Raw genomic sequence first — 21134 nt, 5'->3', positions numbered from 1 at the left:
CTTACTGCAGCCTTGATCTCCCAGGCTTAATGGATCCTCCCACTTTAGCCTCCCAAGTAGCTGGGACTCCAGGCCCGTGCTACCATGCCCAGCTAATTTTTGTATTTTTTGTAGAGATGGGTCCATCTGTGTTGCCCAGGCAGGTCTCAAACTCATGGGCTGAAGCGATCCTCCCGCCTCAGCCTCCCAAAGTGCTGGGATTACAGCTGTGAACCATCATGCCTGGCCGTATAACTGACTCTTTTTTTTTTTTTTTTTTTTTTTTGAGACGGAGTCTCGCTCCGTTGCCCAGGCTGGAATGCAGTGGCCGGATCTCAGCTCACTGCAAGCTCCGCCTCCCGGGTTTATGGCATTCTCCTGCCTCAGCCTCCCGAGTAACTGGGACTACAGGCGCCCGCCACCTTGCCCGGCTAGTTTTTTGTATTTTTTAGTAGAGACGGGGTTTCACCGGGTTAGCCAGGATGGTCTCGATCTCCTGACCTCGTGATCCGCCCGTCTCGGCCTCCCAAAGTGCTGGGATTACAGGCTTGAGCCACCGCGCCCAGCCATAACTGACTCTTTACTTAGCATATTGTGATTGTCTTCTTTAGTCGGTGTGCACTGCCTTATGCTTTGTCATTCTGCTGCAGTATGGCTATACCATAATTAATTAACTAACTCCTTGATGATGCTTGCTTAGGTCATTTCTGTTTTTTCATAGAGATTGTTTCAGTGAACATTTTTGTGTATCTCTTTGCATATCAAAATGCTTGTGCCAGTCTTTCTATTATACAAAGATACATTTTAAAAGGAGAGATTATAAAATCAAACACAATGTACGTTTCAGTTTTTAAATTTTCATTTTTAGAGATAGGACCTCTCTCTGTCAGCCAGGCTGGAGTGCAGTGGTGCAATCATGGCTCACGGCAGCCTCGAACTCCTGGGCTCAAGTGATCCTCCCACCTCAGCCTCCTGAGTAACTGTGACTACAGGCGCATGCCACGACGCCCGGCTAATTTTTTTTTTTTAAATTTTTTGTAGAGACAGGGTCTTGCTGTGTTGCCCAGGCTGGTCCTGAACTCCTGGTCTCAAGTGATCCTCCTGCCCTCAGCCTCCTGAGCAGCCGGGATTGCAGGCTGTACTTTTACCAGGACACATGGCACATTGGGAAGTGAGAGGACTGTGAGCAGGAGCCAAAAGCTCTGCGTTTCTTCTGTAGAATATAGGAAGATACCTCTTTACAGCTCATTCTGTCAACAGTGCTTCCCTTGATTTGTGCGATGATGTGAGAACCTTGCATTGGATGTTATAACTTGAGCTGTGTAATTCCTATAATATTAAAGTAACGTAGAATATTGTGTTTGTGTTTTTTAAACAGGAATATGCCAAAATGGTCCAGGTCTTACAGGCCTACTGTATCATTTCAGCAGGCATCCGTGTAAGTTGCACCAATCAGCTTGGACAAGGAAAACGACAGCCTGTGGTGTGCACAGGTGGAAGCCCCAGCATAAAGGAAAATATCGGCTCTGTGTTTGGACAGAAGCAGGTAGTGTTGGCTGGTTACTTCAACGCCTCTTATTGCTCTAGATATTATGGCAGGTTTCCATTGTCTCTTCCAGTAGAATGGAGAATAAAATCTAAGAATTTATTTTTTTTTTTTGAGACAGAGTCTCGCCCTGTCACCCAGGCTGGAGTGCAGTGGTGCTCTCTGGGCTCACTGCAACCTCTGCCTCCCAGGGTCAAGCAATTCTGCCTCAGCCTCCCGAGTAGCTGGGATTACAGGCGCGTGACACCACGCCCAGCTAATTTTTTGTATCTTTAGTAGAGACGGGGTTTCACCATGTTGGCCAGGCTGGTCTTGAACTCCTGACCTCATGATCCACCCGCCTCGACCTCCCAAAGTATTGGGATTACAGGTGTGAGCCACTGCGCCCGTCGATTTTTTTTTTTTTTTTTTTTTGAGATGGAGTCTTGCTCTATCACGCAGGTTGGAATGCAGTGGCGTGATCTCGGCTCACTGCAACCTCTGCCTCCTGGGTTCAAGCAATTCTCCTGCCTCAGCCTTCTGAGTAGCTGGGAGTACAGGCACGTGCCATCAGGCCCAGCTAATTTTTTGTATTTTTAGTAGAGACGTGGTTTCATCTTGTTGGCCAGACTGGTCTCGAACTCCTGACCTCCAGTGATCAGCTTGCCTCAGCCTCCCAAAGTGCTAGGATTACAGACGTGAGCCACTGCGCCCATACTAAGAATCGATCTTTAAAGCGCCTACCAGCGCAGTGGCTCACGTCTGTAATCCCAGCACTTTGGGAGGCCAGGGTGGGCAGATGATGAGGTCAGGAGTTTGAGACCAGCCTGGCCAATATGGTGAAACCCTGTCTCTACTAAAAATACAAAAATTATCTGGGCATGGTGGTGGGCGCCTGTAGTCCCAGCTACTCGGGAGGCTGAGGCAGGAGAATTGCTGGAACCCAGGAGATGGAGGTTGCAGTGAGCTGAGATTGCACCACTGCACTGCAGCCTGAGCCACAAAGCGAGACACCGTCTTAAAAAAAAAAAAGTACCTATCACAAAATTAATGTTTAAGAGCTGAATGTGTTCCATTTTATTCTTCCAGAGACACTCATATACTGCATCCTTTCACTGTCTCTCTGAAAAAAATGTAAGTTATTGTGGGCAGTGTGTGGGTTATGAATAAGTAGCCACTTGTTTCGTCTTTCTTGTATCATAAAATCAAAAGTGTCGTCCCGATGGCTCACACATGTAATCCCAGCACTTCAGGAGAAGAAATGGTTGGGATTATGTGTTTGAACCGCCCGGCCAACAATTCTGAGGTGGGAGAATCGCTTGAGCCCAGGAATTTAAGACCAGCCTGGATAACATGGCAAGATCCCATCTCTACAAAAAAATAAAAAAATTAGCCAGGTGTGGTGATGTGCACATGTAGTCCCAGCTGCTCACTCGGGAGGCTAGGCAGGAGAATGGCTTGAACCCACGAGTTTGACGCTGCAGTGAGGTAGGACTGAACCATTGCACTCCAGCCTGAGCAATAGAGGGAGAGACCCTGTCTCAAAAACCAAAACAAAAAAAAAGATTCTTTTAATTTTTTTGTGCTTGTAGTGCGGATAGCTTGACTAAGAAAGAAAACAGATAAGTCCACTCTGTCTTTATTAGGAAGTAACTGTAGTAACTGTGAATTTTTTTTTTTTTTTTTTAGGTGCAAAGCCTCATTCCTTTTGTTCAGGTGCCCCCTAGTGACTCCGTGTGTGAAGAGTATGGTCTGAGCTGTTCGGATGCTCTGCATAATCTTTTTTAGTAAGTATTGCTGGCAAGAGAACTACAAGTGAACATTTTATCCTGAGAGGTTTTTTTTTTTTTTTTTTTTTTTTTTTTTTTTTAAGATAGTGATTTTAGGGCTAATAGTTTCATGGATTTTTTTTTTCTTTTTTTTTAGAGACAGAGTCTCACTCTGTTGCCCAGGCTGGAGTGTGATGGCGCTGTCTCGGCTCACTGCAACCTCTGCCTCCTGAGTTCAAGCAATTATCCCGCCTCAGCCTCCTGAGTAGCTGGGACTACAGCGTGCACCACCACGCCTGGCTAATTTTGTATTTTCAGTAGAGACGAGGTTTCACCATGTTGACCAGGCTGGTCTCAAACTCCTGACCTCAGATGATCCGCCCACCTTGGCATCCCAAAGTGCTGGGATTACAGGCATGAGCCACCACGCCTGGCTAGGGATAATAGTCTTTTATGTCCTTTATAAAACTGTGAGCAGTGCTATTGCTAAGAAGGATGATTTATACAAGGGACTCAGTTACTTAATTCAAACCATGTTCCCAGTAACTGGTACATTTCAGGTGGTTTTCTGTTGAGTTAGTCTTCTTTAAGGCTCTGGTTAGTTAGACTAACTTTTAAATTATTGTATCATTTTAAATGATTTTAACTTTTTTGGCATCTGATGAAGGCAGTTCAGTGTCATTAGTTTTAGTGTAAGAAAATAGACACTTCCTGGCCAGGCGCGGTGGCTCACGCCTGTAATCCCAGCACTTTGGGAGGCTGAAGTGGGCGGATCATAAGGTCAGGAGATCGAGACCTTCCTGGCTAACATGGTGAAACCCCGTCTCTACTAAAAATACAAAAAATTAGCTGAATGTCGTGGCGGGCGCCTGTAGTCCCAGCTACTCGGGAGGCTGAGGCAGGAGAATGGCATGAACCCAGGAGGCAGAGCTTGCTGTGAGCCAAGATCTTGCCACTGCACTCCAGCCTGAGCGACAGAGGGAGACTCAGTCTCAAAAAAAAAAAAAAAAAGAAGAAAATAGACACTTCCATAAATGGGATTGGTCCTGTAAAGATCTCTCTGTCTCTCTCCGTCTCTCTCTCTCTATATATATAATATATATAAAATATATATTTATAAAATATATATAATATATACTATATGTTATATATATTATATATTGTGTATAATATATAGTATACAACATACTATATATTGTATATAATATATATTATATATTGTATATTGTATATTATATATATATGTTGGGTTTTTTTTTTTTTGAGATGGAGTCTCACTCTGTTGCCTAGGCTGGAGGTCAGTGCCGTGATCTTGGCTCACTGCAACCTCTGCCTCCCGGGTTCAAGCGATACTCCTGCCTCAGCCTCCTGAGAAGCTGGGGCTACCAGGCCTGGCTGATTTTTTGTATTTTTAGTGGAGACGGGGTTTTACCTTGTTGCTCAGGCTGGTCTTGAACTCCTGACCTCAGGTGATCTGCCCCCCCTTGGCCTCTCAAGGCTCTGGGATTTCAGGCATGAGCCACCGCACCCAGCCTAAGATCTGTATTTCTTTTTGTTTGTTTTTTTGCGTTTAGATCTATATTTCTTATTCCTCGTCCACTTGCTTTTGGCCTATGCCTGAGCTTGTAAACACGGAGCTTCGTGTCTTCGTGTGAAGGTGGTGTTCTTCCGGAAACGCCGGTGTCCCCGGGGTGGGTCTCATGTGAAGCAAGCGCTTTACTAAGATGTGAGATACAAGCTTCCTAACCGGGAGATTGTGAAAGGGGAGGGAATGTGGGCAGAATCCTGAGCACAAGTGGTTAGACTTCATTGACAAACCAGGGGCGGCAGTACGGAGGTTCTGAGAATGCATGTGAAGCGAGACCCACTCCTCTTACGGAGGATTTATCAGGAAGGATAAGGAGAGCTGCAACACATCAGTGTTGGACCCACTGCATCGCCTGTGGTGCATTGCTTGACTGTAGGAGCTTCAGAGCATTCCAGAAGGTCTGGTTCTTTGATGACTCATCAAGATTTGGAGCACAGATACCCATGCACTGCAATAGTGATACTTATCAGCACGTCACCTGGGGTTTTGTTTTCATTTCACTTTAAGAATGTGCCATGTTGGCCAGGCATGGTGGCTCATGCCTGTAATCCCAGCACTTTGGGAGGCCGAGGCGGGCGGATAACAAGGTCACAAGTTCAAAACCAGCCTGACCAACATGGTGAAACACCATCTCTACTAAATATACAAAAAAGGTCAGCCAGGCGTGGTGGTGCATGCCTGTAATCGCAGCTACTGGGGAGGCTGAGGCAGGAGAATCGCTTGAACCTGGGAGATGGAGGTTGCAGTGAGCCGAGATCGTGCCATTGCACTCCAGCCTGGGCAATAAGAGTGAAACTCCATCTCAAAAAAAAAAAAAAAAAAAAAAAAAAGAATTTGCCATGTGATCGTATTTCTAATCCTTTTCACTCTGGAATCCTGTCCTCACCATATTAATGTTGAATAGCATCTCAGGTTTCATTTCACAATGCGCGCATGGAGTTGGAAGGAGTTCAACAGACAGACAGTTTTTCTTTATCAACCGGCGGCCTTGTGACCCAGCAAAGGTATTTACAATTTTTTTGTATTAGTTTATTCTTTATGCCTTTGACTTTTAATGGATAACTTTTTTTCTGATAATAGGCAGTTTACATGGAACTTGGGACTTTGAGAAACATGGCTTTAACATTAACTAATTTTGGGCATTTACAGAATTCTACTGCAGATGGCCCCCAACTTAAGATATTTCAAGGCCGGGCGCGGTGGCTCAAGCCTGTAATCCCAGCACTTTGGGAGGCCGAGACGGGCGGATCACAAGGTCAGGAGATCGAGACCATCCTGGCTAACCCGGTGAAACCCCGTCTCTACTAAAAAATACAAAAAACTAGCCGGGCGAGGTGGCGGGCGCCTGTAGTCCCAGCTACTCCGGAGGCTGAGGCAGGAGAATGGCGTGAACCCAGGAGGCGGAGCTTGCAGTGAGCTGAAATCCGGCCACTGCACTCCAGCCTGGGTGACAGAGCGAGACTCCGTCTCAAAAAAAAAAAAAAAAAAAAAAAGATATTTCAACTAAAAAAAAAAAAAAAGATGTTTCAACTGAAGATTTTTCTGGCCGGGAACAGTGGCTCATGCCTGTAATCCCAGCACTTTGGAAGGCCAAGGCGGGTGGATTGCTTGAGGCCAGGAGTTCGAGACCAGCCTGGCCAACATGACAAAACCCCGTCTCTACTAAAATACAAAAGATAGCCAGGCCTGGTGCCGCATGCCTGTAATCTTAGCTACATGGGAGGCTGAGGCAGGAGGATCGCTTGAACATGGGAGATGGAGGTTGCAGTGAGCCGAGATCGTGCCACTGCACTGCAGCCTGGGTGACAGAGTGAGACTGTGTCTCAAAAACAAATTCTTTTTCTTTTTTTTTTTGAGGTGGAGTCTCACTCTGTCACTCTGGTGCGATCTTGGCTCACTGCAAGCTCCGCCTCCCAGGTTCACGCCATTCTCCTGCCTCAGTCTCCTGAGTAGCTGGGACCACAGGCGCCCACCACCTCGCCTGGCTAATTTTTCGTATTTTTAGTAGAGACGGGGTTTCACCATGTTAGCCAAGAAGGTCTCGATTTCCTGACCTTGTGATCCGCCCGCCTCGGCCTCCAAAAGTGCTGGGATTACAGGCATAAGCCACCGCGCCTAGCCAAAAAAAAAATATTTTTCTACTACTTTACCTTGTTGCAGAAGTTATTTTTGCAGTAGATACCATCCTTCAAGTACCTATGGAACCATTGTTTTTCGGTATAGTATTCAATAAATTGCAGAAGATACTCAACATTTTATTATAAAATAGATATTGTGTTATTTTGCCTATAGACTAATGTAAGTATTCTGAGGCAAGGCTGAGATAGGACATTCAGTAGGTTAGGTTATCACAAAGGCATTTTTGACATACAATATTTTCAACTTACGGGTTTATCAGGACATAACCCTATCATAAGTCAAGGAGCGTATCTATCTGTGTACAGTTTTTTTGTTGTTGTTTTTTGGGTTTTTTTTGAGGCAGAGTCTCACCCTGTCGCCCAGGCTGGAGTGCAGTGGCGTAATCTTGGCTCACTGCAACCTCCACCTCCTGGGTTCAAGCGATTCTGCTGCATCAGACTCCCAAGTAGCTGGGATTACAGGCCTGCGCCACCGCGCCTGGCTAATTTTTTGTATCTTTAGTAGAGACAGAATTTCACCATGTGGCCGGGATGGTCTTGAACTCCTGACCTCGTGATCCGCCCGCCCCACCACGCCTGGCCTCTGTGTATAGTTGTTTAAATTGCATATACGTGAGTGTGTTTGTATGTGTACATATACATTATATATGTTGTGTGTACATATACATAAATATATAAACACATATTAATTACCAGTATATTTATTATTATAAAAACTAAAACTATTTGAAGAAACTAAACATTTTATAACATTCTGTGTCACCTTTCAGTATAAACTGATTACATGGTTTCTATATTTTCTACAGATTTCTATATTTTCTCTTCCTTCTTTCTATTTTCCTAGGAAAATAAGGGTTCAGATTGCTTCTGCCTCAAATTTAAACAGATCATCTTGATATGATTACAGCACAACATTGTACCTCAGTAATATTTTTTGTTTCTCTTTTTCTCTTTTTATTTTTTTTGAGATGGAGTCTCGCTCTGTCGCCCAGGCCGGAGTGCAGTGACGTGATCTCGGCTCACTGCACCCTCCACCTCCCAGGTTCAAACAATTCTCCTGCCTCAGCCTCCCAAGTAGCTGGGATTACAGGTGCATGCTGCCATGCCCGGCTAATTTTTTGTATTTGAGTAAAGACGGGGTTTCGCTGTGTTGCCTGGGCTGGTCGAGAACTCCTGAGCTCAGGCAGTCCACCTGCCTTGGCCTCCCAAAGTGCTGGGATTACAGGCATGAGCCACCACTCCCGGTCCCTGTATTTCAGTGATGCTTTAGAGTTCGCTTGTAATCTGCCAGATGTGGTTGATCTTCTAAATTTTTTAACCTATAGTGTGATGGATTCATAATTATTAATTGTAACTATTAATAATGTGATATTTTGGTTTATTTCTAATGACATTTTAATGCCATAAATACGTTTCTATGTACATTGAATGTGTTTTATGAATATTTCAGCTGTGCCCGCATTTCACTAGAATTTCTCGTAGAGCAACTTTAGGTTGGAAAAATTCAGTTTTAGGGATCTATGATTAGTGAAATATCACTTCATGAGTTGTGAGGAAATTTTTGGTGATGGATATATTCATTATCTTGATTGTGGGGATAGTTTCACAGGTGTTTGTGTATATGTCAAAATTTGTGAAATTGCACACTTTAAATATGTATAGTTTATTCCATGTTAGTCATATCTCAGTAAAGCTATTAAAAAATGTATTCTTGGCCGGGCGCGGTGGCTCAAGCCTGTAATCCCAGCACTTTGGGAGGCCGAGACGGGTGGATCACGAGGTCGGGAGATCGAGACCATCCTGGCGAACACCGTGAAACCCCGTCTCTACTAAAAAAATACAAAAAACTAGCCGGGCGAGGTGGCGGGCGCCTGTAGTCCCAGCTACTCGGGAGGCTGAGGCAGGAGAATGGCGTAAACCTGGGAGGCGGAGCTTGCAGTGAGCTGAGATCCGGCCACTGCACTCCAGCCCGGGCTACAGAGCGAGACTCCGCCTCAAAAAAAAAAAAAAAAAAAAAATGTATTCTTAGGCCAGGTGTAGTGGCTCACGCCTATAATCCTAGCACTTTGGGAGGCCGAGGCAGGCAGATCAACTGAGGTCAGGAGTCCGAGACCAGCCTGGCCAACGTGGTGAAACCCCGTCTCTACTAAAAACACAAAAATTATCTGGTTGTGGTGGCGTGTGCCTGTAATCCCAGCTACTCTGGAGGCTGAGGCAGGATAATCACTTGAGTCCTGGAGGTGAAGGTTGCAGTGAGCCAAGATCGCACCATTACACTCCAGTCTGGGTAACAAGAGTGAGACCCCATCTCAAAAAAAAAAAAAAAAAGAAAAAAGAAATCCTGCCTGTAGTCCAAGCTACATGGCAGGCTGAGGCAGGAAGACGACTTGAGCCTGGGAGGTTGAGGCTGCAGTGAGCCATGATTGCTCCACTGCACTCCAGCCTGTGACAAGGCGAGACCTTGTCTCATTAAAACAAAAAAAATTCCCTTCTAAGAACATGCTGGTTGGTTAGAATAGTGTGTTGTTAGAATGTGGGGGGGCCGGGAACATTTGTCATATATTCTTTTCTCCTTGTATTTTGTGCAGGTCTCCAGACTTGTGAACGAGGTCTACCACATGTATAATCGACATCAGTATCCATTTGTTGTTCTTAACATTTCTGTTGATTCAGGTAAGTTCCATTGGCATTTCAGTAGAACTAGTGACTAATGCCTCAAAGAATACAATGAAATTATATAGCTCTGTTCTGACCGGAATGAGATAACAATTTATAGTCATGTAAGTTTTTGGTTTTCTTTTTTTTTCTTTTTTGAGACGGGGTCTTGATCTGTCGCCCAGGCTGGAGTGCAGTGGCACAGTCTCGGCTCACTGCAAGCTCTGCCTCCCGGGTTCAAGCGATTCTCCTGCATCAGCCCCCCAAGTAGCTGGGACTACAGGTGTGTGCCACCACACCTGGTTAATTTTTTGTATTTTTAGTAGAGATGGGGTTTCATCGTGTTAGCCAGGATGGTCTCGATCTCCTGACCTTGTGATCTGCCTGTCTGGCTTCCCAAAGTGCTGGGATTATAGGCATGAGCCACCATTCCTGACCCCGTAATTTTGTTTTTCTTAAACAGAGTTCCCGCTTTCTACTTGAGACTATGTTAATTGTATTATTAGGAAGATGTAATTTTTTTTAATGCCAACCAAGGGAGAAAGTAGACTAAATGTTCTTCCTAATTTCACAAATAATTCATTTCATGTAGATTTTTTTTCTGATTGTTAAAATTTTGGTTTATTGTCATTGAGTATTTTTTCTAGATACTTAGAAATACATATGTACATACCTTAAAAAATATCTTCTCTCCTCTTTCTCTTTCTTTCTCTCTCCCCTACTCCCATATTCTTTGGAATGAAAAAATAACTTTGTATACTGTGCTTTATCCTTAGATTTGAATGTTTTCTCTTCCATATTATTAAAACTTAATCAGAAATGTGATTTTAATAAGTGAATTATATTCCAATGCATGGTTATAGTTTGGTATTTTAATTTTTAAATTTTTCAAAATTTAACTTGTTTTTAGTTTTTGGAAATTACAAATACTTTCCTTATAATTAAATCATTATCTGCATCTTTATTATTGTATTTTTTTTGAGACAGAGTCTTGCTGTGTCTCCCAGGCTGGAGTGCAGCGGTATAATCTCAGCTCACTGCAACCTCCACTTCCTGAGTTCAAGTGATTCTCCCACCTGCGCCTCCTGAGTAGCAGGGATTACAGGCGCCCGCCACCACGCCTGACTCATTTTTTTGTATTTTTAGTAGAGACGGGGTTTTGCCATGTTGGCCGGGCTGATCTTGAACTCCTTACCTTAACTTATCTATTCGCCTCAGCCTCCCAAAGTACTGGGATTACAGGGCATGAGCCACTGCACTTAGCCTACACCTTTAATTATTCTTAAGATAAGTTGCTAGGAGTAGAATTACTGGGTCCGTGAATATGATCATTTTAAGGCTTTTTCTATATTGCATTCTAGATGTACCAATTTACACATCTACCTATAATGTATTAGGTATTATAATGGTTAAGCTAAATTCAGTAGGGGATTAAAATACCTTATTTTAGTTTGCATATTTAAAATTATTTTTATGTGTTTATTTGCTTTTCCTTTAACAATTCAGCTTTTCAAGCCCTTCTATATTGTGTCTATTCAAAAATTGTCTTTTGCTCATTTATTTGAGAGATGGAGTTTTGCTCTTGTCGCCAAGTCTGGGGTGCAATGGCACAATGTCGGCCCACTGCAACCTCTGCCTCCCGGGTTCAAGCGATTCTCCTGCTTCAGCTTCCCAAGTAGCTGGGACTACAGGCATGCGCCACAACGCCCAGCTAATTTTTGTATTTTTAGTAGAGATGGGATTTCACCATCTTGACCAGGATGGTCTCAAACTCCTGACCTCGTGATCCACCCGCCTCGGCCTCCCAAAGTTCTGGGATTGCAGGCATGAGCCACTGTGGCCAGCATGAGAAATGATTTCATAATTTATGAATATTAACCTGGACACTGTATTTTTTTCATAGTACTTGTGATAAATACAAGTGAATGAAATAATAGATGGGGAAATTTCTATTGTTAAAAGTGAATTTGGGCCGGGCGCGGTGGCTCAAGCCTGTAATCCCAGCACTTTGGGAGGCCGAGACGGGCGGATCACGAGGTCGGGAGATCGAGACCATCCTGGCTAACATGGTGAAACCCCGTCTCTACTAAAAAATAAAAAAAACTAGCCGGGCGAGGTGGCAGGCGCCTGTAGTCCCAGCTACTGGGGAGGCTGAGGCAGGAGAATGGCGTAAAAACCCGGGAGGCGGAGCTTGCAGTGAGCTGAGATCCGGCCACTGCACTCCAGCCTGGGCGGCAGAGCGAGACTCCGTCTCAAAAAAAAAAAAAAAAAAAAAAGTGAATTTGGCTGGGCACAGTGGCTGATGCCTGTAATCCCAGAACCTTGGGAGGCCAAAGTGGGTGGATCACTTGAGGTCAGGAGTTCGAGACCAGCCTGGCCAAAATGGTGAAACCCCGTCTCTACTAAAAATACAAAAATTAACCAGTGTGGTGGCACTCGCCTGTAATCCCAGCTACTTCAGAGGCTGAGGCCGGGAGAATCACTTGAACCCAGGAGGCAGAGGTTGCAGTGAGCTGAGATTGCGCCACTGCACTCCAGCCTAGGCGACAGAGTGAGATCCTGTCTGAAAATAATAATTAATAAATAAAAGTGAATTTAAACATAATAAGTGTGTTTTCTTTTTTTCTTTAGAATGTGTTGATATCAATGTTACTCCAGATAAAAGGCAAATTTTACTACAAGAGGAAAAGCTTTTGTTGGCAGTTTTAAAGACCTCTTTGATAGGAATGTTTGATAGTGATGTCAACAAGCTGAATGTCAGTCAGCAGCCACTGCTGGATATTGAAGGTAAGAAAAATACTTTGTACAAACAGCTTCTAAAGCTTTCAGCTAATGTGTTTCCTTATTTTTTCCAAGGTAAGCTTTTTTTTTTGACATGAAACAAAGTCTCTTATACTATCATTTTTAATTTTTTTTTGAGACAGGGACTTGCTGTGTCACCCAGGCTGTACTGCAGTGGCGCCATCGTAGCTCACTGCAGCTTCAAACTCCTGGGCTGAAGCCATCTTCCTGCCTCAGCCTCCCAAGTAGCTGCCTCCAAGTACCTCTAGTTTTTTGTAAATTGTAAATGGATGATGTAATATAAGATATATGATTGGAAGAAGTCTACAGTGACTGCATTTTTAACTCCCTTGTCATGCTTGTTTTTTTGAGATGGAGTTTCGCTCTTGTTGCTCAGGCTGGAGTACAATGACGTGATCTCAGCTCACTGCAACCTTGAAGCCTCCTGGGTTCAAGAGATTCTCCTACCTCAGCCTCCCGAGTAGCTGTGATTATAGGCGCCTGCCACCACACCTGGCTAATGTTTGTATTTTCATTAGAGATGGGGTTTCTCCATGTTGCCCAGGCTGGTCTCGAGCTCTTGAGCTCAAGCGATCCTCTAGCCTTGGCCTCTGAAAATGCTGGGATTTCCTGACTTCTAACAGAATTTAGGCCGGGCGTGGTGGCTCACGCCTGTAATCCCAGTACTTTGGGAAGCCGAGGCGCGCAGATCACGAGGTCAGGAGATCGAGACCATCCTGGCTAACATGATGAAACCCTGTCTCTACTAAAAATACAAAAAATTAGCCCGGCGTGGTGGCGGGTGCCTGCAGTCCCAGCTATTTGGGAGGCTGAGGCAGGAGAATGGCGTGAACTCGGGAGGCAGAGCTTGCAGTGAGCTGAGATCCTGCCAACGCACTCCAGCCTGGGCGACAGAGCGAGACTCTGTCTCAAAACAAACAAACAAAAAAACTGTAACAGTATAATCTGTTTTTAATTTGAGGTTATTCAGTCTGTCCTTCTCTGTGATTTGTTGCTTTCTCTCATTATTTCGTTTGTGAGATTCACCCAAGTCATGTGGCAAAATTCATTTATTCATTCGCTGTACAGTGTTCCATTATAGTCAGATACCGTAATTTGTGAATATTGGAATTGTTTCCAGTTTGGAGCTATAATGAAGAATGCTGTCATGAACATCCTTATCCATGTCTTTTGACGAACATGCATAGGTAGTTCTTCTTTTTTTTTTGCGAGGGAGTCTCACTCTGTCACCCAGGCTGGAGTGCAGTGGAGTGATCTTGGCTCTGCAACCCCCGCCTTCCAGGTTCAAGTGATTCTCCTGCCTCATTCTCATCCTCCGTAGTAGCTGGGATTATAAGTTTGTTCCACTGTGCCCTGCTAATTTTTTTTTGTATTTTTAGTAGAGACGAGGTTTCATCATGTTGGCCAGGCTGGTCTTGAACTCCTGACCTCAAAGGGCGAGGATTACAGGCGTGAGCCACTGTGCCCAGCCAATAGGCACTTCTGATAGGAGTACTATGCTGGGTTGCAGGTGTGCATCCATTCAGATTTAGGAGGTATTCCCAGAGAGCTTTTCAAAGCAGCTGTACCAGGTTCATTCCTACCAGAGGTATTCAGTCATTCCACTCCATCCTGATCTTTGTGAGAATTTGTTGTTTTTAAATTTTGCCCATTCTGGTGAGTATATGGCCACATCGTATTGTGTTGGTTTTTTTTCAGACAGAGTCTCGCTCTGTCACCCAGGCTGGAGAGCAGTGGCGACATCTTGCTCATTGCAACCTCTGCCTCCCGGGCTAAAGGGATTCTCGTGCCTCAGCTTCCCAGGTAGCTGGGATTACAGATGTGCCCCACCTCACCCGGCTAATTTTTGTATTTTTAGTAGAAACAGGGTTTCGCCATGTTGTCCAGACTGGTCTTGAACTCTTAGCCTCATGTGATCCACCTACCTTGGCCTCCCAAAGTGCTGGGATAACAGGCGTGAGCCACCACACCTGGCCCATATTATAGTTTTATTTTGAACATTGAACCGTGTTCATCTGTGTAATTAGCATGCGGATCTCCTCTTTTGTGAAGTATCTGTTCACATAAGCACGTCCTCTCACCATTTTGGGATAGTCCCTGACCCTCTTCTCCGTTCACGTTTGCTTAGGTAACTTAGTAAAAATGCATGCAGCGGATTTGGAGAAGCCCTTGGTAGAAAAGCAGGATCATTCCCCTTCATTAAGGACTCGAGAAGAAAAAAGGGACGTGTCCATATCCAGACTGCGAGAGGCCTTTTCTCTTCGTCACACAACGGAGAACAAGCCTCACAGCCCAAAGACTCCAGAAGCAAGAAGGAGCCCTCCAGGACAGAAAAGGGGTACGCCATCTTCTAGCACTTCAGATGCCATCTCTGACAGAGGCTTCCTGAGACCTCAGAAAGAGGCAACGAGTTCCGGTCAGGGACCCAGGGACCCTACGGACGGAGCGGAGGTGGAGAAGGACTCGGGGCACGGCAGCACTTCCGTGGATTCTGAGGGGTTCAGCATCCCAGACACGGGCAGTCACTGCAGCAGCGAGTGTGCGGCCAGCTCCCCAGAGGACAGGGGCTCACAGGAACACGCGGACTCTCAAGAGAAAGCGCCTGAAACTGACGACTCCTTTTCAGATATGGACTGCCATCCAAACCAGGAAGACACAGAGTGTAAATTTCGAGTTTCGCCTCAGCCAACTAGTCTCGCATCCCCAAACACAAAGCGTTTTAAAAAAGAAGAAATTCTTTGCAATTCTGACATTCGTCAAAAGTTAGTAAATACTCAGAACGTGTCAGCCTCTCAGGTTGATGTAGCTGTTAAAATTAATAAGAAGGTTGTAGCCCTGGACTTTTCTATGAGTTCTTTAGCTAAACGAATAAAGCAGTTACATCGTGAAACACAGCAAAGTGAAGGTGAACAGAATTATAGGAAGTTTAGGGCAAAGATTTGCCCTGGAGAAAATCAAGCAGCTGAAGATGAACTAAGGAAAGAGATAAGGTAACGTTTTAATTTTTTACTTTTTTATTTTTATTTAAATTTTTTTTTTTTTTTTTTTTTTTTTTGAGACAGAGTCTCGCTCTGTCGCCCAGGCTGGAGTGCAGTGGTGCGATCTTGGCTCAATGCAGCCTCCACCTCCCGGGTTCAAGTGATTCTCCTGCCTCAGCCTCCTGAGTAGGTGGGATTACAAGTGCGCACCACCATGCCTGGCTGATTTTTGTATTTTTGGTGAAAACAGGGTTTCACCACGTTGGCCAGGCTGGTCTCGAACTCCTGACTTCAGGTGATCCACCCACTTCGGCCTCTGAAAGTTCTAGGATTACGGGCGTGAGCCACCGCACCCGGCCAGGTAAAGTTTTTTTCTTAAGAGTATTTGGAAGCTGGGTGCGGTGGCTCACGCCTGTAATCCCTGCACTTTGGGAAGCCAAGCCGAGGAGGGAGGATCACTTGAGCCCTGGAGTTCAAGCCCAGCCTGGGCAACATAGGGAGACCCTGTCTCTACAATAAAATTGGCCGGGCACGGTAGTGCACAGTTGTAATTCCAGCATCTGCACCTGGCCAGATACTCTTCTCTGTGGCAGGACATAGACTCCAAAGACATGGAAGATTTGGGTCTTTTAGGCCAGCACCAGCTTTTGAGCAGATTATCTGTGTACTGAGAACCAGGGCATATTCAGACAATTCCCGGGAGAGCCTGGGATCGGCACCAGGGGAGGTGGTATTTGTGCTGGTATCTGGGATGCTTCTGGGATGTCCTTTCCCTTCCCTCCTGCGGTGCAGGAGTTCCTGCGTCATCACTCACTCTGGCAGCTTCTCTTCATCCAGCAGGCTGCAGCCACTCCTGCTCTGAGGAGATCTGAAACTCAGCCTGAGTGGGGAGGGGCCTCTTACAAGAGTTCCTTTTCTGACGGGCACGGTGGCTCATGCCTGTAATCCCAGCACTTTGGGAGGCGGAGGCAGGCGGATCACCTGAGGTCGGGAGTTCGAGACCAGCCTGACCAACATGGAGAAACCTTGTCTCTACTAAAAATGCAAAGTTACTGGGATGTGGTGGTGCACGCCTGTAATCCCAGCTACTCGGGAGGCTGAGGCAGGAGAATCACTTGAACCCGGGAGGTGAAGGTTGTGGTGAGTCGAGATTGCACCACTGCACTCCAGCCTGGGCAACAAGAGCGAACTCCATCTCAAAAAAAAAAAAAAAAGAAAAGAAAAAAAAAAAGAGTTCCTTTTCTGAGGACTCTCCCTCTTCCCTAGAGGTAGTAGCATTTTCCATTCCTGTATTTATTAACATAGTAGTTAATCACTTTTTACTAGTTTGTGTAATGCTTTATTATAAATTTTTCCTCCTCAGGCCTGGCATGGTGGTGCCATGTAATTCCAGCACTTTGGGAGGCTGAGGCAGGGAGTTTGAGAACAGCCTGGGCAATATAATGAGACCCCATCTCTGAAGAAAAAAAAAAATTAGCCAAGTACACTGCTGCATGCCTGTAGTCCCAGGTACTCAGGAGGCTGAGGCGGGAGGCTCACTTGAGCTCAGGAGTTTGAGGTTGCAGTGAGCTATGATCATTCCATTGTGTTGCAGCCTGGGCGACAGAGCAAGACCCTGTCTTTAAAAAAAAAACAAACAGAATCCCTGTTAAAATCACTGGTGTGGTTTTTGTCTCTTGATTGTACTCTGACTGATATGGCATTGGTACCAGGAGACAGACCCTCGAAGATAAGATTTGGGGATTGGTTTGGTTATGACTTGGATTTGAGCTCTGTATGGAGCCCCTCACAATAGGAAATGTGGGCTCAGTAATCCATGCCATGTGGAGGTCTCACAGTTCACCTGACTCTCCCCTGTGGTTGATTGTGATGGTGATGAGCATGGTGGCATGGGACTGGGTCTTCCTGGAGCACTTATAGAAAGAAACAACAATATCAGCTCCTTTATTTTTTTTATTTTTATTTTTATTTTTTTTGAGACGGAGTGTTGCTCTGTCACCCAGGCTGGAGTGCAGTGGCGCGATCTCGGCTCACTGCAAGCTCCGCCTCCCGGGTTCATGCCATTCTCCTGCCTCAGTCTCCGGAGTAGCTGGGACTACAGGCGCCCGCCACCTCACCCGGCTAATTTTTTGTATTTTTAGTAGAGACGGGGTTTCACTGTGTTAGCCAGGATGGTCTCGATCTTCTGACCTCGTGATCCGCCTGCCTCGGCCTCCCAAAGTGCTGGGATTACAGGCTTGAGCCACCGTGCCCAGCCCTTTATTTTTTTTTGAGACAGAGTCTCGCTCTTTCACCCAGGTTGGAGTGCACTGGCATGATCTCAGCTCACTGCAACCTCTGCCTCCTGGGTTCAAGCGATTCTTCTGCCTTAGTTTCCCAAGTAGCTGGGAGTACAGGGGCCCACCACCACGCCTGGCTAATTTTTTGTATTTTTAGTAGAGATGGGGTTTCACCATGTTGGCCAGGCTGGTCTTGAACTGCCAACCTCAAATGATCTGCCCACCTTGGCCTCCCAAAGTGCTGGGATTCCAGGCATGAGCCCCCGTGCCCAGCCTAATCTCAACTCCTTTCATCCTCAGCTCAGGCCACCAGGTGAGAACCAGAAAACGTCCATGGTTTAACAGAGTCTGCTTTAAAACGTCTGCTTTAACAGAGTCATTTCTTACAGTTACAGCACTGGTACTGCGGAAAATCCGTTTTCACCGCGTTTACTTGTGTGGGACTGAGAGTGACAGTGTCAGTTTCTCGTGTGAAGGTTAGGGGTGGTGTCTGTCTTTTGTCCGGATTGACTAAGATAGTATCTAATGACATTAGATGTTGAAGTCACCCAGCAAAGGGCCCAGGGGTCGGCCTGGCAGAGATTAGAAGGGTTGATATCCAGTATTGGCAAAAGGTACTCTTAGACACCATTGGCGGCAATGTGCATTTTCTCAGATTTCCCATCAAAAAGTACATATGTGACTCTGCCTCTAGCGTCTGTCTTCCGGAAATGCACCCACAGATGAGCAGGTTTATGCACAGAAGTCTTTGTTGCAGCTTTGAGTGCACGATTGAAATTGGAAACAACCGAAATGTGCTTTAGTTGGGAATTTGACAGACAAATTACTGTACATCCGTGCAGTGACTTCCTATGTGGCCATTAAAAAGAATGAAGTAGGCTGGGCGCGGTAGCTCACGCCTGTAATCCCAGCATTTTGGGAGGCCGAGGTGGGTGGATCACTTGAGGTCAGGAGTTCAAGACCAGCCTGGCCAACACGGTGAAACCTCGTCTCTACTAAAAAGAAAAAAATTAGCCGGGTTTGACGGTGCATGCCTGTAGTCCCAGCTACTCGAGAGGCTGAGGCAGGAGAATCGCTTGAACCCAGGACCGTAGGTTGCCTTGAGCCAGGGTCGTGCCACTGCAGTCCAGCCTGGGCAACAGAGTGAGACTCCGTCTTAGAAAAATAATAATAATAAAAAAATGAAGTAGATCTATGTGTACAGATCTACAAACATCTTTCAGATGCATTAAGTGATGACAGTGGAATGGAGAATTAAGGTTCCATTTTTGTTTTTTAAAATTAAAAAAAATTTATATAGAGAGACAAGGGACTAGAAGGATATATTCCATTTAAATTGTTAATAGTAGCAACTGATGCCTTCTCCGGAGACTTGGATGAATGAATAATTAATGTTATCTTTAGAAAGTGGGATGGTTAAGCTAGGTGTGGTGACTCATGCCTGTAATTCCCAGCACTTTGGGAGGCCAAGGCGGGCAGATCATGAGGTCAGGAGTTCGAGACCAGCCTGACCAACATGAGGAAACTCCTGTCTCTACTAAAAATACAAAAATTAGCTGGGCATGGTGGCATTTGCCTGTAATCCCAGGTACTCAGGGGGCTGAGGCAGAAGAATCACTTGAACCTGGGAGGTGGAGGTTGCAGTGAGCTGAGATTGTGCCATTGCACTCCAGCCTGGGTGACAGAACGAGACTCTGTCTTTAAAAAAAAAAAAAAAGAAAGTAGGATGACTGGGGACTTTATTATTTTGTGTTTTTGTATTGTCTGACTTTTTTTTATTACAGTCATCTATAACATAATCAGAAAAATAATCTTGTACAGTGTCTCATAATTAACATTTTCTACCTGCAGTAAAACGATGTTTGCAGAAATGGAAATCGTTGGTCAGTTTAACCTGGGATTTATAATAACCAAACTGAACGAGGATCTCTTCATAGTGGACCAGCATGCCACGGATGAGAAATACAACTTTGAGATGCTGCAACAGCACACCGTGCTCCAGGGACAGAGGCTTATTGCGTAAGTGTTTTTTAGTGTTGATTCCCAAACTCCCCCTCAAATTTAAGATCTAACAGAGGCCGAGGCAAGAGGATCGCAAGAGACCAGCAGTTTGAGACCGGCCTGGGCAACATAGCAAGACCTCATATCTACTAAAAAAGGAAGAGATCTAGGAAGGAGGGGTGTAAAAAATAAAAAAGATCGAACTGGCCAGGTGCAGTGCCTCACACCTGTAATCCCAGCACTTTGGGAGGCCGAGGCAGGCGGATCACCTGAGGTCAGGAGTTCGAGAGCAGCCTGGCCAACATGGTGAAACCCCACCTCTACTAAAAATACAAAAAGGCCGGGCACAGTGGCTCACACCTGTAATCCTAGCACTTTGGGAGGCTGAGGCAGATAGATCACTCCAGGTCCGGAGTTCAAGACCAGCTTGACCAACATGGTGAGACCCTGTCTGTAGTAAAAATACAAAATTAGCCGGGCATGGTGGCGGGCACCTGTAATCCCAGCTACTTGGGAGGCTGAGGCAGGAGAATCGCTTGAACCCGGGAGATGGAGGTTGTGGTGAGCCGAGTTCGCACCATTGCACTCCAGCCTGGGCAGCAAGAGTGAAACTCCATCTCAAAAAAAAATAATAATGATAAAAAGTAAAAATACAAAAAATTAGCCAGGCATGGCAGTGCACGTCTGTAATTCCAGATACTTAGGAGGCTGAGGTAGGAGAATCGCTTGAACCTGGGAGATAGACGTTGCAGTGAGCCGAGATCCACCACTGCACTCCAGCCTGGGCGACACAGCGAGACTCCATCTCAAAAAAAAAAAAAAAAAAGAGATCTACTAGTTTATATGTGTGTCTATATGTATATATGTATTTTTCCATAAGTATTCGTATAGCAGATTTTTATACTTTTTACCTAATAATAGTGATAGTTACCATTTATTGAATGCCTAGTATCTGCCAGGCACTGTTGAAATAATGTGTGTGTATTAGTTCATTTAATCCTCAAAAACCAATGAGGTTGTTACTGTTACCATCACCATTCCACAAGTGATAAAACTGAGGCACACAGAGAGGTTGAGTAACCTGCCCAAGTTCACACAGTTAACATGTTCTCTAAGTATCAGACCTTTTTAGCTATTAAAAATGTTGATCACTGGTTAGCCAGAAGCTCCTTTTGATGAGGGCCATTTTTAGTACCCAGGATTAGTATGGATAGTGTATGGAATGTGTGTGTTCAGAAAGCCTGTGCGCCGGTCTTGATTTACAGTAGAGTAATCGGGAGTCAGATGGTCGCTGCAGGTTGAGTGCAGGGGCACACGCCTATGATCCCAGAGCTTTGGGAGGCTGAGGCAGGCAGATCCCTTGAGCTTAGGAGTTTGAGACCAGCCTGGGCATCATGGTGAAACCTTGTCTCTACAACAA

General features: G+C 45.3%; 1 protein-coding gene across 2 annotated transcripts in view; it reads left to right on the top strand.

Moving 5' to 3' along the window:
- Positions 1-21134, top strand: part of LOC105498115 (PMS1 homolog 2, mismatch repair system component) — a 40705-nt gene that overhangs the window by 9225 nt on the left and 10346 nt on the right. The window contains exons 6-12 of one of the 2 annotated variants that reach the window (XM_071095318.1): positions 1358-1525; positions 3194-3291; positions 5766-5865; positions 9588-9672; positions 12286-12441; positions 14585-15446; positions 19565-19732. In XM_071095318.1, coding sequence (XP_070951419.1) covers positions 1358-1525; positions 3194-3291; positions 5766-5865; positions 9588-9672; positions 12286-12441; positions 14585-15446; positions 19565-19732 — 1637 coding nt within the window. The remainder of the gene's footprint in view (positions 1-1357; positions 1526-3193; positions 3292-5765; positions 5866-9587; positions 9673-12285; positions 12442-14584; positions 15447-19564; positions 19733-21134) is intronic. The other variant, XM_071095319.1, reaches the window with a different exon arrangement.

The sequence above is a fragment of the Macaca nemestrina genome, chromosome 4 (genome assembly GCF_043159975.1).
Source record: "Macaca nemestrina isolate mMacNem1 chromosome 4, mMacNem.hap1, whole genome shotgun sequence".
Classification (NCBI taxonomy): domain Eukaryota; kingdom Metazoa; phylum Chordata; class Mammalia; order Primates; family Cercopithecidae; genus Macaca; species Macaca nemestrina.
The sequence above is the reverse complement of the archived record's forward strand: the minus strand, read 5'-3'. Positions and strand labels throughout refer to the sequence as shown.